This window comes from Lissotriton helveticus, chromosome 5_1, assembly GCF_964261635.1.
Source record: "Lissotriton helveticus chromosome 5_1, aLisHel1.1, whole genome shotgun sequence".
NCBI classification, from domain to species: Eukaryota; Metazoa; Chordata; class Amphibia; order Caudata; family Salamandridae; genus Lissotriton; species Lissotriton helveticus.
In genome coordinates, this window is record NC_136065.1 from 1,848,753,659 (window position 1) to 1,848,769,365 (window position 15,707).

General features: G+C 40.4%; 1 protein-coding gene across 4 annotated transcripts in view; it reads left to right on the forward strand.

Annotated features, from left to right (window-relative positions):
* Positions 1 to 14,417, forward strand: part of ZNF652 (zinc finger protein 652) — a 529,699-nt gene extending 515,282 nt beyond the window's left edge. For all 4 annotated transcript variants that reach the window (XM_078645279.1, XM_078645277.1, XM_078645278.1 and 1 more), the window contains one exon: positions 442 to 14,417. In XM_078645279.1, coding sequence (XP_078501405.1) covers positions 442 to 941 — 500 coding nt within the window. In that variant the 3' untranslated portion in view covers positions 942 to 14,417. The remainder of the gene's footprint in view (positions 1 to 441) is intronic.
* The last annotated feature ends 1,290 nt before the right edge of the window (positions 14,418 to 15,707 follow it).

Below are 15,707 nucleotides of genomic sequence, written 5' to 3' on the forward strand. Positions count from 1 at the left end.
GGCGGGGTTTAAAGCCCACTAGTGAAAGCTCCTCTAAATCCTAAAATCTCGCCAGCGATACTGCGCATGTGCGCAGCCTACGCTAGCGAGACCTAAAAGGCTCTAAAAATCCCTCGACTGGCGCGACCTAACGCACTCTGCTACTTGCGGAACTCCACGTAGGGCGATGCAGTTTTCTGGTCACTTAACGAAGTTCCATGTAGCGTAGCTCCTCCCAAGCCTACCTTTCATAGCTCTAGTCTTAGTTTTTTTTGCAGGAAATAGATAATGCTTTATTTTGAGGAAATGTTTGTTTACTTCGCTGAGTTGCTGTCTTTGGTTTAGCTGTGTATGTGTCTTTAGAGAAAAAAAAAAGCTTAACCACTGAAATTACTTGAACCTGTTTTCATTCTTTACATACAAGTTCTCATGTTATATTGTTCCTTGTATCTGTTTGCTTAGGAGAGAAACCGTTTATCTGTGAAATCTGCGGGAAGAGCTTCACAAGCCGACCGAACATGAAAAGACATCGCCGAACTCATACTGGGGAAAAGCCGTATCCATGCGATGTATGTGGGCAGCGATTCCGCTTCTCCAACATGTTAAAAGCGCACAAAGAAAAGTGCTTCCGGGTCACTAGTCCAGTTAACTCGATGCCAGTTCTTCAGATTCCTCTCAGCACTACAGCTCTACCCACGACTCTTCCTCCTGTCATGAACACTCCGGCTCCAGAAATCGACATGGACTCAATGAACGCTCTACCGCCGCGGACCATGGCTCACCCTTTTTCACACCTCTACCTGAATCCCCATCACACTCACCACCTGCCCGTTTCGTCTGTTCCTCATCTCCCGCCTCCTCCTGCTCTGTTTAAGAGCGAGCCTTTGAACCACAGAGACCCAAACGAAGACAGCTTTCTCCGACACCTGGCAGAGAAAAACAATTCAGTTCAGCACCATTAACACTCGCACCTCGCCAAGTCTGACTTTTTCAGATTTGCCCAGTAGAAATGGGGTGACCTTCTGCCCTCCTACAGCCTTTATAGGGAGTGATGTGGGAAGGCGAGGCTGGGAGTGTGCAAGGCCTCAGTAGTGTCTCTGCTGGTGGCACCCAAAAGCACAGCGGATGATCGTAAGGCTGCGAGATAACAGCTCTCTGGCAGAGGTCTTTGGTTATGCCCAGAGAATCCGCAAAGCTAATCCCGAGCCTGTTTGTGTTTCTGGTTACTTTTTTATAAATGTAAAATACTGACACTTGAGTTTTATAATTTCATATCAGCTGATGAGATATGCTTGCTTTTATACCCTGCACTTCCCCTCGAGGAGGGGGACAAACTGTTTTCCTTATACGTTATCAGAGGCTGTAAAACCGATCCAGAGCATTAAATTAATCACTGTGTATCTCGGGGGGAGGTGAGACTTCGTCCATGGTGTCTGGCTAAGGAAGGCATGAGCCACCATCACAGTGGGTCAAGCATTATCGAGATAAAAGCTGTGTTCTTGTGTAACTGTTCGATGCACTCTTTCTTTTTTACTACGGAACTTATTTTAGAGTTGTTTTGTATAGATTTATTTAGCGGTCTGTTTCTAAATGAAATTTATTTCAAAATCGGTGTCCTTTTCCCGTAGCTGGACTGGTGTAACATAGATAATTTTTTATAATCAACAAAATGTGATTCATAGGATGCTGTGTGCTTATCACGGTGAAGATGTTATTTCCTTTGTACAACTCAGAGGTGTCTTATCGGAGAATGGAGATTCCAGGAGCATGGGGCAAGTCATGGTCAAAGTCTGTAGTGGTTATAGTTACAGAGCGCCAGTGATGTGGATGGCTGCTTATGTTCAAATGTTGGTGTAGTTGGTACATGGGTCACTGTTACCGACATGTGCCACAAGGTTACAAATGGCCCCAGGAGTAAATACGCACGTGGCATATTGGCACAGTCCGCAGAAATATTGGTGCAATCCAAGTGCTGGTTGAAACCTGGCACCCTCAAACCGAACGACTGTCCTTTGGGCTAAGGTAAAAGCCGTTTTTCTTTGTTGGGCAGTCATGTAGGGAATAACCCACAAAAGAGTGACATCTATGGCACAAGCGCCTAGTAGGGGAAAGTTTATTGGATTAAAGGTCACTTCACTTACAAATGGATCTAGGCTAGGCCTGTCGGACTCAAGGGAGTGGGTAAAAAGCTATACTCTTAGTTGATGAACGTAGTGGCTGCTAACAATAATTTCACTCTAGGAGAGCAGTTTCAGTAATGGGGAGATTGGCCTCTGAAACAAGCCCCCAGAATCAGGAGTGATGGTGGAAAGAGCCGTGTGTAACTGGAGTTGCGGGCACAAGCCACAGAGGTAAATGTTTTTTCCTTTACAAATAGGATGCAGTCTTCATGAACAGGTTTCTTGTCTACTTCAGTTTGAAATTAAATGTCGGTAATTGGGGTTTTGGTCTTCATTTGTAGCTCAGCTCAGGGAGGTTTTATTCCTTTTCCCTCTCTCTGCCCTTTCCATACTTTCCTTCGCTTTTCCATTCAGTTACTGTGGGAAGACCAGGGCTTTCTTCTCAATCTCAGATGTACCTCCTATATTTTCCATTGACTGAACAGTGAATCAGTTCCGTCAGTCCTCTTTCTCCAGAGTGTCTCGCAGCCTGTATTCAACTGCAAGCATTCCCATTCCCGTTTCTTCCTCTGGTTTCTGTCACGAAGCCACCTCTGTGATGAACTCGCATTGGAATAATTAATAATACCCTTCCTTTTTTTGTTCAACTTTCTTCCTTCATTCTCTGGGTTAAGGAACAGCACTTTCTTCAAGGATTCTCTGATTGCATTCATCCAACATCACAGTTTCCAGGCCAAGAAGAGTAACGTCATTGTACTTCTAATATTCGTTGTGCATCATCTACTCCAGAAGGAACGTTTAGAGCAATGTTAGTAATTTATTGTTTTAGAGTAGGTCTCATAGCTATTGATTTGTGATGCTAATTAAACTATCAGTGGCACAAAGATCTAAGCAACTAAGTCGGTAGACAGTCTTTTATATGTGTAGAAGATGTTTATGTGCAAGAGGATGTACATCGTTCATGAGCAATATGGTCGTTATAAATAGGGTTTTTCTTATATTGATCTTTAAGTTATGTTCCTTTATGAGGTATGTATTAACATACATAAGCCTTGATTCATATGTATGGAATTGGGGATGTATTTACTGCACCCAGTAAATTGCGAAACCCAGCAGTGGCATAATTACCAGCTACAGTAAATACTTCCCAATGCATGTTTCCCCATTGGGAACGAAACAGAACATGCAGAATCACGTCTTTCCTTGTTATGGCTTTTTTCTCCTGATAAATGTTGCCAGTTTTTATTGGCTAAATGTCAGGAGAAGATTGTGGTAGTACAATAATTAGCGTACTTCTGTATTTTAAAGATCCCCAACATTAGTAATTGGGAGGCGGGGGTGGGAGGAGTGTGGAAAAGTGTTATAGAATTAAAAATGCAGCATGCAGTTTTGGTGGTGCATGTCTGCAGGGTGGTATGAATGCACAGAGGTTTGGAAGATGTTACGTTGCTCGTGGGTATTCATGTGCGAGCGTTTTGTGTGAATATGAGCGCCGCACCTTTTTTGGCAACCTTTGCGTCTGGTCCCTTGTTTTATGGTCCCATGGTAGAGCTGTTCTTGCAAGGTACCTCAATTAAAGAGCAGTGTGGTTTGCCTCAAACTTGAATAAAGCCATTTATCAAGAGTCAGGGTAGGTTATAAGTGGCGCATTTCTGGATGTGATTGTATCTGTTTTCTTCAGACAAGAATGTTGATTCATGATTGAAGAAGGAGAGGTTGGTTTTCCAGGAAGGCTTGGATAGTCGAGTCATGGATGCTCATGGCTACTTCTAATGCTCTATGTTATTGGGAAACTCACAGTTGCAGGTTACGCATAATATTTCACTGGTCTGTCTTTCTACTTGAGCTGTTGGGATATATGATCCCTCTACATATCAGTTTTCGTACATTGGATCATGTACAAGGCACAATTTGTTTATTTTTTTTAGATCCTCAACCAGTAGGCAGTAGTGGCCTCTGAAACATTGTCTTAAAAGTTTTTTTTAATAATTCTCTACTTAGAGAGAGTAAGACAATCAGTCGCCTGTCTGTGGAAAACAATCATCACTCCCACGGTTAGCTTCAGTTTTCTTTATTTTTTCTACCCTCAGAAAAGTAATAGAAGCATTTAATTACTGCCTTGCAGAGCATAACCCTTTTTACATGTTTTTTCTCATTGTTAAAGTGTTTTGTTAATTGTATTTGTACTTTTCCATGAGTTTTCTCTTTACAGATTACTTAGCGGTGTGCAGTCTTTCTGCACTATATGAACAAGTCACTTGATGAGTATCTCGTCAGAAGCTCAACTAGTTTTGCATTCTTCATAAGCAGTTGTGAAGTTTGGATTCTCATCTTTATGGTTTGAACAGAGAAAGAATAGATGCAAGTCCTTTTTTTCCATAAAGCGCCCCAGCTGACACAATTTTGATTCAAGTAAACACTTGTGAAGGATGCATCGAAGTTCAAAAATAATTCTATTAATCACAAGGAGCCATCGCATAGAATTTTCAAAGCACTTATTTCTGGACAGGAGTTATTTATAGCTATCTTTAAAAGATTGGATTCACTGAAACTGTCCTAACCGATGTTTAGGTAACCCCCAAAAATACTATTACAGTTGTAACCGTGACCCAATGTGGTGGGGGTACAAAGTGGTAAATGTTTAGTCACTTTGAGGTAAAAGAACTAAAGTAAAGACTTCACAATGTTTTCCCTTAAATTGATAGGTGGTTCTAGTAAGACACTGACGTTATTTAAAAAGGAGTCTTTGTCATCTTCCAGGTTGATGGTGAGTGAGAGAAGGAAGTTATCATTTTCAAAGCTGCAGACCCAACTGTTTGAGAAGCATCTGTAGAAATATGTGGTTTCAGTGTGTGGGCTCTAATCTTCCAGGTAGTTCCTGTGGTTAATCCATAAGATATCAAGCTACTAAATCCTCATTGTTTGTTTGCAGAGCCCCAACTTAAAGGTTCACTCATATCTTTTTCAAGAACTACTGTCAGTAGGTCCATCCAAAGGAAGTTATTGGTCAATCAACTCTTAAAAGCCTTTTCATGTGAGCTGATAGTGCCACTTCCTCCTCCTTTATATTTAGAGCAAAAATAAGTCCCAAAGTAAACTGCTTATTAAATATTCCATGGAGAACATGGAACAATGGTTCTCTAATGTGGGTGTCTGAAGAGATTCATCCACAACCTTTCCCTAAGCTGTCGTCTTCATTGCTGCTCCAAAGGATGCAAAACATGGATCCCAGAAATTGTGGCTTTTTAATCCTGGTAGAGGATATTGTGAAAGCCAATAGGTTCCTGAGTATTAAATAGAAGAAACAGCTGTTTACAATTCAGGTCCGTCTGCCTGATGTTTGAGGTGTATGATTTTGTTCAGTGCAATTCTGTGGAAAAAACGTTGCTCCAAGTTAAGACATTTTTTAGGACTTTAAGCTGCGAGGGCATGTCTAGAGAATTATGCATTTCATCTAAATGTGTTGTGGCTATTTTCCTGTCTTCATGCTTTTTACAAATATGGTATCATCCATAGCGTCAGATTATTTGGCCTTTACTTTAGTGAACACTTAGATGGTCTTTGACTGTTGATCTGGGTCGTCACCAATCTAGCACTCCTCGTTTTTCTCACATAAGGCATGTGTAGCCTTGACCTTTATTAGCAATGCAAATTCTCAATTTCTTTTCCACCCACAAAGTATGCTTTGATTTTGTGATCGGGATTTGACTTCAGTTAATATTTTTTGCCACATAGTACAAAATTCTGAAACTTACAGCCAGTATACACTTTTTTAGAGCATGGGCTGATGGTGTTTTCAGCATTTACATGCTATGGAAATTTGTTGTATCACTGCCTAGGTATCTCATTGTTCAGATTAAACTCTTAAGGAGTTTGATATCTACTCAAATTGCTGCTTACTATTTTGTAAGTTCTAATGGGAGGAGTAGATGGGCAAAGTATGTTAAATGTTTGTAATTGGCGGTAGAATGATGCAGTTGGTATGGTGGGCACACTCCTAGATGAAGTCCAATAAATGATAGAGTAATTAATGGCATGCCAGTGAGACGATTTCAGTCGTTCTTTAGAGATTGTTTGTACCTATATGGCTTTCACATTAGTGTGTTCTCGTGGCTGGTTTACTGTAAATTTTGAATCTTGATGTGATTTTCTAGTTCTAGGATAACTACAGATGTTTGAGAGCAGCAACTTATTAACTGCCTTAAAAACTCAACTATTTTATAGATGTATTAACTTTGAAAAATACATTTATTTGGGCTGAGTAATATATTTAACATTAAAAGTTACTCCAAAGCGTACACAATTACTATTTCATCCTGGTTTCTCCTTCCTAAATGTTACAGAATTGCTTCACCTCCAGCTGTACCATATAAAAGCTGTCAGAGTTCCATCTTGTCACTTTGAAAATCTTCTCAAGGGCACGGGTTACTAGTCACCATTCTTCATACGTGGTACATCCCCCACTAATCATCTCAGCTACGTTTGCCTTTCTGTTATCGACACAGAAAAGGAATTCTACTGATGCCCCGCCTTTTGTTGTGTTCACCCCATCTTTGCTCACACTTTTATCATTCTTCCATGTGTGCCCTTAAAGACCAGCTTCAGCAATTTATTCAGCGGGCTGCTTTTACCTAGCAATTGATTCACATGGCCTGTATTGTGTGTACGTTTTTTTTTCTGTCAGTTAGTGTTTGTCCTTTCTACATAGTAAACCAGGTGAGGTTGCTGAACTAGGACCGCTGGCACAGGATTCAACTTTTTGTGGCAGGATGTTGCCATGAGAAGGAATCTAGTTTCTGGTTCAGATCCAGGTTCTTTATAACATAGCATATTCTCCAGTGAGTACAACTTGTTGGGTGAGCTCCCAGTCACAAGATAGAATGTCAAGCTGTTCCAGATGCCCTGCTGTACCCTGCCATGTCATTTTGGCACAGTGGACAGGCATTTCTGCTGGATAACACCACAAAGCAGGCAAAAAAATTGGCTTGATCAAACTGCCTGGACCATATCCTCCAGTATTTTTGTCTGTGCTAACTTTCTTCCATGGGTGTTTGTGTCTGACTCCTCGAGCATCTCAGTACATTTGTAATACTGCTTTTATGTCTGAAAGTGACTGTGCTTGGTAGCCTGATAAATTCAGCTCATAACCCTGTAACAGAAAATCACACCATTCTATTAGAGGAAAAAGGCTTCGTCTGATACCAGAAGAGGAACTTCAAATTTAGGAGCATACTGCCATTACTGAGCCTGGGGTTGGGAGTTTGAGCCTCCTCAATACTATTCAAATCCACTTGAGGTGCTATGCTTCTCTCTTCAAAGAATGTTTTCCCCACCATATTTCACTCCCATTCTCTCCATCAGTTTTATTGGACAGTGTGCAGATCCTTAGGCATGAGCGCTATGACTACTGGGCACTAATTTACCACTGTTGCCAGCTGCACCAGTTACACTCATTTAAAAACTTGGCAGCACACCTCATGTCTGGTGATAATGAGGCTGGTCAAATAAATTTGTATAACAAGTCCATATTACGGAATTGTTATATATTATGCAAATAGATCATAAGTGGTTGAGACCCCACAACTACCTATAGTTGATACTCCGTTCCACCACTACGCCAGTGGAAGTAGCTCTCTGTTCAGGTGATACTCCACCTCAGACAAGACAGTTGGAATGATGATGACTATGTTGAACTCCACCCAAATAAATAATTTCTTGTAGTCCTGCGAAAGGCCACAAGCTGTAACTTTGTTTCACCTTTTAAACCTGCAGCTATAGACCATTTTCGAAACTTGTTTTTTTAACGTCATCAGAGCCACTTTTGCATATTGAGTGGTCTATAATTGAGCAAGCTTCTTCCACAGGACTTGTACACATTGTTAGCACGGATTGTTCAAAACTTAGTTTGCCAGATGTTACATCCTTAAAGACTGATCTTTTGTGATAGTGGTACATCTCCTGGTACAGTTGTTTATAGTTAATTATGCACTAGACCAATATAAACGACCGACAACACAAGGTTGCTTGATCTTAGATAAGGACGCAAAGACAGGGGCACACACTTATAAAAAGAAAGGTACGGAAATGCAGCTGTATTAATAAGTCTTACAAATTGCAAAATCGGGACAAGATTAAAAAAATGACACTTTTTCATTTCACTAGAACAACTGAATGAAGAGTTATTTTGTTACAAACTTTAGAAGTTAAATGACCTGTCTTTCAACAGAATATGATTACAGACATAGTAGATTGTACAGCAAAAACAATAGCAATAGTAATGATGCTTGATACATCTGATCTAAATAGGACAAAGTCACTCTTGTCCTGTGGCAGAATAAAAATGTTTTCTCTGATGATTGAAGAATCCTATGAATATGGTAAAGCAGGAGTGGCGCAATCAAATATTTATGCAAAAGGGTAGCGTTCATCGTTCTCAGGCTTACATGTGCAGACAAACCTGAAAAGGGCCTCAAACGGAAGGAGCCTTATTGCTAAACTTAACCAACAAGTACAGCTTACAAAAGAATATGCCACGTCTTCAAGGATCACCTTGTTGCGCATGAATAAATGACCATAGGATTAAGAACATCAGTAGAGGTATATTCAACCACAGTGGGCCAAGACCTGCCACCTTGGAAAATAATCTTGAAAGGCTACAACATGAGCCTTCCTCCAGTATCCCATGACAGCTTCCTAGGAGGCTCACAGTCCTTTAGTACATAGGCAAAAACCTTCTTTGTATTTGCAAAACTGTACGCACCTTTGGGGTTTCTACACCCAGCTATATGTTGAAGATGATTTCTGATAATTCAATTGATATTATTCTGGTGGATATTCTTGAATGACTTTCTCTGGGAATGTAGCCTCCCTAGGACTAGTAAAAGTGCATAACCATATAATTGTCCATGTCATATCTAGACCACAGATAAGGAGGTGGTGCTTGTTTAGCCTCTTAGGTCTGACATTCTCTTGAATCCATGCAGTTCCACAGCTTGTCTGCAAATTAGTTGCTTTTAATGGACAGCCAGGTGAAGGCGTTTGTTTCTAAGCAGCTAGCCATCTCAGAATAAGTTAATCACTGTCTTCCCTGGTGGCTCCAGGAATCAATTCTCCTTAAAGATCAGTACTTTTAGCCATCAACCTCTCAGGTACTGCTGTACAAACGCAGAACTAACTTTGCCAGGATGTAAACATACAAAGACATGGTCAGCCCAAGAGATCGCAAACCAAAGGCGCTATTCTCTGAGCTGAAGTAATTTCTTCCTCTGCTGAAGGAGAGAACTGCCAATATTCTGATGCACAAAGCAACAGCCATACCTCATTGGAGCTTGCAGGTAGATAAATTGTTCTACTCCCTAGGATTAATGGTGAGCCTCCGTGCTTCAGTACAACTGTTTCTCCATAACCTTTCACATAAAAGAGGAAAAATAATATATATATGAATACCCCAAGTATATTCTACAGTCCTCCTGTCAAATGGCAGAAGAATAGTTCAGTCCTTCAGTCAGACTTCAACTCACTCTGTTTTTCTCGAGTAGGTCTTTTTGTGTCAGTGGACCATTGCTTGTGTCCAAACTTTACATTCCTGATAGCAGGATCGGGGTCTTTTTGTATTACTTGGTAACTATACCGGTTGTGTCAATTCCTTATTCTTTTCCATTAACCCCAAAGGTTTACCATAGATTTAAGAGTTCCAACAACTGTAAGATGTTGCGTTTCCACCAACTTCCTCCGGGTACTTTCCTAGGTCCAGATCTGCTTGTTCACTTTCGGGAGTTATTTAGCCTCCCTGTCTACTGTTTCTGAACTTGAGTATAGTTTCTGAGAAACTATTGTATGCACAACTGGATTTGTCAAAATGCAACATTTTAGTTGTATGTTGTCAGTAATCGATCGGTGTCAGAGTATGAGAGAATGGGGTTCTCTTTTGCCTCTAAGCTTTAGTAAAATACTTGAATCCTTCATACGTCTCCTTAAGTATTTATTTAGTCTATCACACAAAGCTTCATTCGGTTACTGCAGAATTCTCCGGGTTTAGGTACTTTCTTGTAGTGAGTGGGGAATTTAGTCCAATTTGATGAGACGGCACCCCTGTTAAGTTAAGAGTTACATTTAAAACAAATACTATTTTTCTTAGTTTTCCCCAATCTTGTACCTTACATTTACAGGGTCTGCCTCTATGTTGCATCCTCTTGGGATTTCGTAGGTTAGTTAAGTCTATTGTGGCTAAACAAAATGTTCTAGTTGGGGCATTGTGTGGTGACGCTTTCTATTTGTTTTATGGAAGTTACACCTGTAGGCTCTGCATATGATGCAGTGGACCTTGAACACAATCTTTGGATCCAGTAGAAGACAATGAAGTACTAGAAGGGTTGGTTTGATTGTGGCACTTGATTTCACTCTGGCTGCCTAGTTCTGTAGGCGTTGCAACCATGCAGTGCATTTCTTCGTTGTTCCAATATCATTGTTAAATTAGTCAAAACTTTGCATTATAGGGGTTCTCTTTAGCTCTACCTGGTGGTCACTGTGGAGCAATGAGATGTACAGAGAGCTACAAACTAACACCCTTGATGCCAGTGTTGACTTTGGAGCAGATAAGAATTCAGAGTATTTGTAGATGTTACGTTTTGTGTGGGCAATGGGATTCTGTTGCCTGGAGGCCCGTCTGATAGTAAAAAATGTTTCTCATCATTCTATTACCAAATCTTTTTAGTTCCATATATGCCGAGGGAATCTTTCCAACATGTAGTGAAACTCATGGGTCTAGCAGACAGTCCTGTTCCTTGCTGAATTATCCAAGAGTGGTTTTGGGTGTCAGCATACATTTAGATCGTCACTTATACCACTGAAGAGGCAAGCATATGGCACATGTAAAGGTTGAAGAGGTTTATCAAACATTTAGCAGATCCTCCACACAACAGGGAATGGCTTGATCACACTCTTAGCAGATTCATGCCACAACTAGCAGACTCAGGAAAACTTGAAAGCTCAGACTAGCATTCTCTCTCTGCCATTGCTACCTGTCCCATAAGGCTCACACACGTTTTCTCCTGTGAACTTGAAATAGTTAGCAGGAGGATTAATGGACATTTCTGTTAGCATCCTACGTTTAGAGAACCTTTTCCATACAGGATCTCTATTTAGTCATTACCGCTTTAATAAACAAAATATTGAATCTTTGGTGTTCTGTGACAATAATCCCTTGAAATGGAAGATAGATTTCCTTGCTACTGTCATTTCACTAAGAAGTTTGAGTGAGATTGAAGCTGTGTTCGAAAGATCCATTAATATTTTCTTCTATAACTGTGGTACTCTGATCCCCAGCAACTGCTGTAAGAGCTACTATTGATAGTTGGAATTATATGCCCATAAACACAAGGAGTTCAGTTCACATAACTCCTTTAAAATCATTCTAGTAGAGTTAAAACGACATTATTAGCTTTCAACAGATAAATGCTCATAAGAGTTTTTTTTTTTGAGGTTGCCATGCATGCTACTCTTCATTTAAGCATATTTCACTGTGCCTATGTTTCAAAAGATATGAAGCAGTTCCCCAGTGCTATAGCGCTGTCCCACGCCAGCATTTTTGAGGCTGTAAAATCTTATTCTCAGCCAGCTGGGAAGTAGCAAGAGGACAAAAGAGAAAACTTAGTGCTTTAAAAAAATCTTCCTTCTTTCCCTTTACAATTCCTGCCTTTACCATTGTTAAACATATACTGTGGTCCAACCACATTTGGCAGAAAACCAGGTGTGAAAAATGAGTGAGGATAGTAGGAAGCACATTAGTTGAGGCTGGTGAGCTATTCACAAGGAAGAGGTATTTGGGTCCCGTTGGTAAGCAGTGTAAAGTGACAGCATCTTTTGCAGTCTCTTTTTGCACATTTTCAAATAGTTGGAAAGGAGAGAGCCAAGAACTACGTTTCAGGATTGTCATTAAGGTAATATTTCCTTTCTCTTCTATTCAACCTTCGCTCTTCGCTTGTCTCGTTAAACTGCCAATAACTTGGTTGTTGAGTTCTTCTGGAACAGGTTTTGCTAATTTAATTTTGCAATTCTTTGGTTGCTCGTTTTAAAAATGTTGCTTGTCTGTGTCTGCTATTGGTGTAACCAGTATTAGGGGTGTTCTTTAATCACTTTTTTCGTACATACTGTATTGTTGTTGTATAGATTGCCATTGTCATATGTTCATACAATTTGGCTATTTCTTCTGGCCCTGGACTTTTCTACAACAGACTAATACCTTCTAGATGTTGTAGTCTCTGTTTTCCTTTAAACTAATTGCTCGTACACACCAGAAGTTAGTGAAAAATTGATAAAATATTCAGGACTTGATCGAGTTAGTGAGAACCTGAGGGAGGAGGTCTCCCTAACTGGTTGTGAAAGGCCTACCAAAGTCTTACATATGATGTATTGTGGATGGTGGTGTATTTTCTCTTATAAATGCAGAGCTACTATTGTGCTACTTGTTCCTTTCAAGGCAACCTAGAATTCTGAAGTGGTGAATGCCTTATTAGTGCACTCTAGCCTTGCTGCTTGTTATGTGTACTGTGAATTGTGCATACAAGGCTGGCTCCATTTGTTTTTGTGTGATGTCTACTCTACAGTCTAATCAGCCTGTGAATGTGGTTTGCTGCGTGTAAGTCATGGGGGCCCCTAAATAGTGCCCTGTGTCCGGCACTTGCCAGGCAGACTCACTGTTAAATATAGTGACATCTGTCAGTTGTGTAGCTCTTCCCATTTCAGATATCAGATCTTTGGATCGTTCTTTTCGTAAGCCTGTTCTGTCTTCATCATTACTAGAAGCGCCTAGGTTAACTTGGTAAAATGTTGATTAGTTTATTTAGCCAGTAGTGACTGGAAGATCGCCATTGTTTTAAGAAACTGTACTGATTTGTGCTCCGACTCACTCTTACTTGTGGGTTATCCCTTCTTACTTCTGGGTTATCCCTTCCCAATATCAGTGGGTCTGGGTACTTTGTCAAATCATCAGTGAAACCCAAGTGCTTGTGCAGCGAGAACCTCCCGAAAATCTGTTCTAGATTCTTATGCCTTTTTGCCAACTCTATTTGTGCCAATCGGCGCAGGGTTTAAAAATGATGCTCATCTGTGACCCTCGGGGGCTCAAACGTAAATGCAATGGTTACATTCACTTGGTCAGTGAATTTAGCAATAGGTTTTTGTTTCTGCCAGGACTTTGAAGACCTAACTTCTTAACTGATATGATAGATCTAGATTGTGTCCCATGTTGGAGCAGAATACTTCGGTCCTTCTCTGTATACCTTTTAGAGCCGTTTGTGAATGGAAAAGAATGGTGGTGCTGAGGGACTGCAAGCATGAAAAGTACTACAGTGAAGAACCTGCACTAATTGCTTTGTTGCCTATTAACATTTCTGTATGGGGTTATTACATTTTGCCAAATTGCACTTTAGGCTAAATATAAAAGCCACGGATGGCCCCTGAACTTTGCCTTTTGAGTTTTATACCTTTTACTTTTATCCAATTCATATGAATAAGCTTTAGATTATAGAACTGTCCTTGTTGGGTTTAGTAATGTTTGGTAGCATTGTCACACAATTACACAATCCCCAGCTTCAGCACTTTTTTTCCTCGAAGGGTGTAGGGGTGTGCGCAAGGTCAGAGAGGCATTGGGAGTTCGTAGTGTGTGGCGAGGACACCATTGCCTTTCTGAAATGACTCTGATATTTGAATACGGATAGAACCATTAAGGTATTGAAATGTTTTATCCAAGAAAAGTAAAACGGTCTGGTTTATTCATGTTGTCTGAGAATTATGGTAGAAAGGCATTTCACCTGTTTTGACACCTAGGCAAGAGAGTTTGAAGAGGACTGGTTGGTTAGTCTGAAGGTTTTGGATTGATGCAACTTAGAGGTACACCTAGTGTCTGTGCGTGGGGAGGGAATGTAGGATGATTTCCAGAAAGAGGTTATGTTTGGCAAAACTCTACTCCTGAAGAGTATTATCTCTGTATTCTTCGAGAGATTGGCCAGACGTACTTGATAGCACATGTAAGCTAGTCTTTTATCTGAGCTGGAGATTGTGTTCATGCTAACATATCCAATGTTTTTTTCTTTTAAGAATGCACTTTTGAAAAACTGAAATTATGGTTTTAACACATGTAATGATTCTAATTCTAAACAAATCATGTTTCTGTACTTTTAACCACTCAATGTAGCACTGTATATTGTTTTACTCCTTCGAGCATCTGGTGCAGGCTGTGCCATGTCCTGCAGTTTCAAAGGTGCTGACCTTTGTATGGTAAACTTAATACTAATATTTCAAGTAAAAGAAATAGCCATACTTTTTAATCTTGGTCCTTATTTATTTGTCTGTGTCTTATATATTGAGGAAGGGTAACCCTGCAGAGTACTGCAACTGAAAGCAAAGCAAACCATTGGCAAAATATTATTTTCAAGGATTCTTTCGCTATGAGACAATAGAAACGATGAGCAAACTGTAAGCTGCATCATATTCCGAGTGAGGTGCAGAGTTGTAGATTTTACATCTGGTAGACTGCATAAGATACATTAGAGCATTGTTTTTCATGTACTGTTTTTTTACAGAACTAATATCCAGTTAAAACAAATTAAAAAAAACTATCATACAACTCCTTCCCCTATTCCCGATTCTATCAAGATCATCAGGATAGCCAGCATTGGCAAAGCCAGTAGGGCTCGCTCAGAGCACAAGTCCTAAAAAAAGAAGTGGGGGGAATAACCTAGTTAGGCAGTATGCAAGTGACATCATGATGCGTGACATCACAGCACATGACATCATATGTGGCATCACAGAAAATTATATCATAGGAAGTGGCATCACAAGCCACAATTTTGATATGTACGTGTGATGTAAAGCGCTCTGACACTCTGCTTTTGGATGAGTAGCACTATGCAAGAAAAAATAGTGGTACTTAAAATATTTCAACGCCTCCTCAGGGGTATTAAGCGCTATATAAATTACATTTATTTTGTGAAAATACTGGGAGACCAACACATCTGATCTTACAGTGCATGCATAGCTAGTAAACAGAGCCTGAACAAAGTGAAAAGCTGCCTCTCTTAAGTATGTGTGAAGTGCTAACCTTTGTTTCCCCTCTGCTGCGTTTGCTTCTAGGTGTGAGACTCCTGACAGTTCCCAGCCAAGAGACTCAAACAAAAGGAGGCCTGATGACCCCTCAAATTCGGCCTTTGTTATGGGCCTAGCAGGAGTTTAAAATAAGAAAGCCCTGTCCCCGCCTGTACGTTGATGCTTGTTGCAGATTTATTTATTTGTAAAGTTTTATATGGAAAGCAGACAACGTGCAGGCGCTTCTGAAAGTGTCCTGGTGTTTGGAAATTACACCAGGGCACATTATTTAGTGGGGCTTAACTTCTTGCTAGGGTGGATGGAGTTCACTCTGTGAAAATAGTGTGTGGATGCCGTTCACCCGCGTGTACCCCTGACTCGTGCCCTGGTCTCGCTCATGCAAGATCTATTGGCTTTCTCAGTGTTTTTTTTAGCCGTATTGTACAGTAGCGCTAGCTTCAGTGCAGCATGGCTGAAAGTTTTTAACATTTTTTAATTCTGGCTGTCATACAGCTTTTTTCCCTT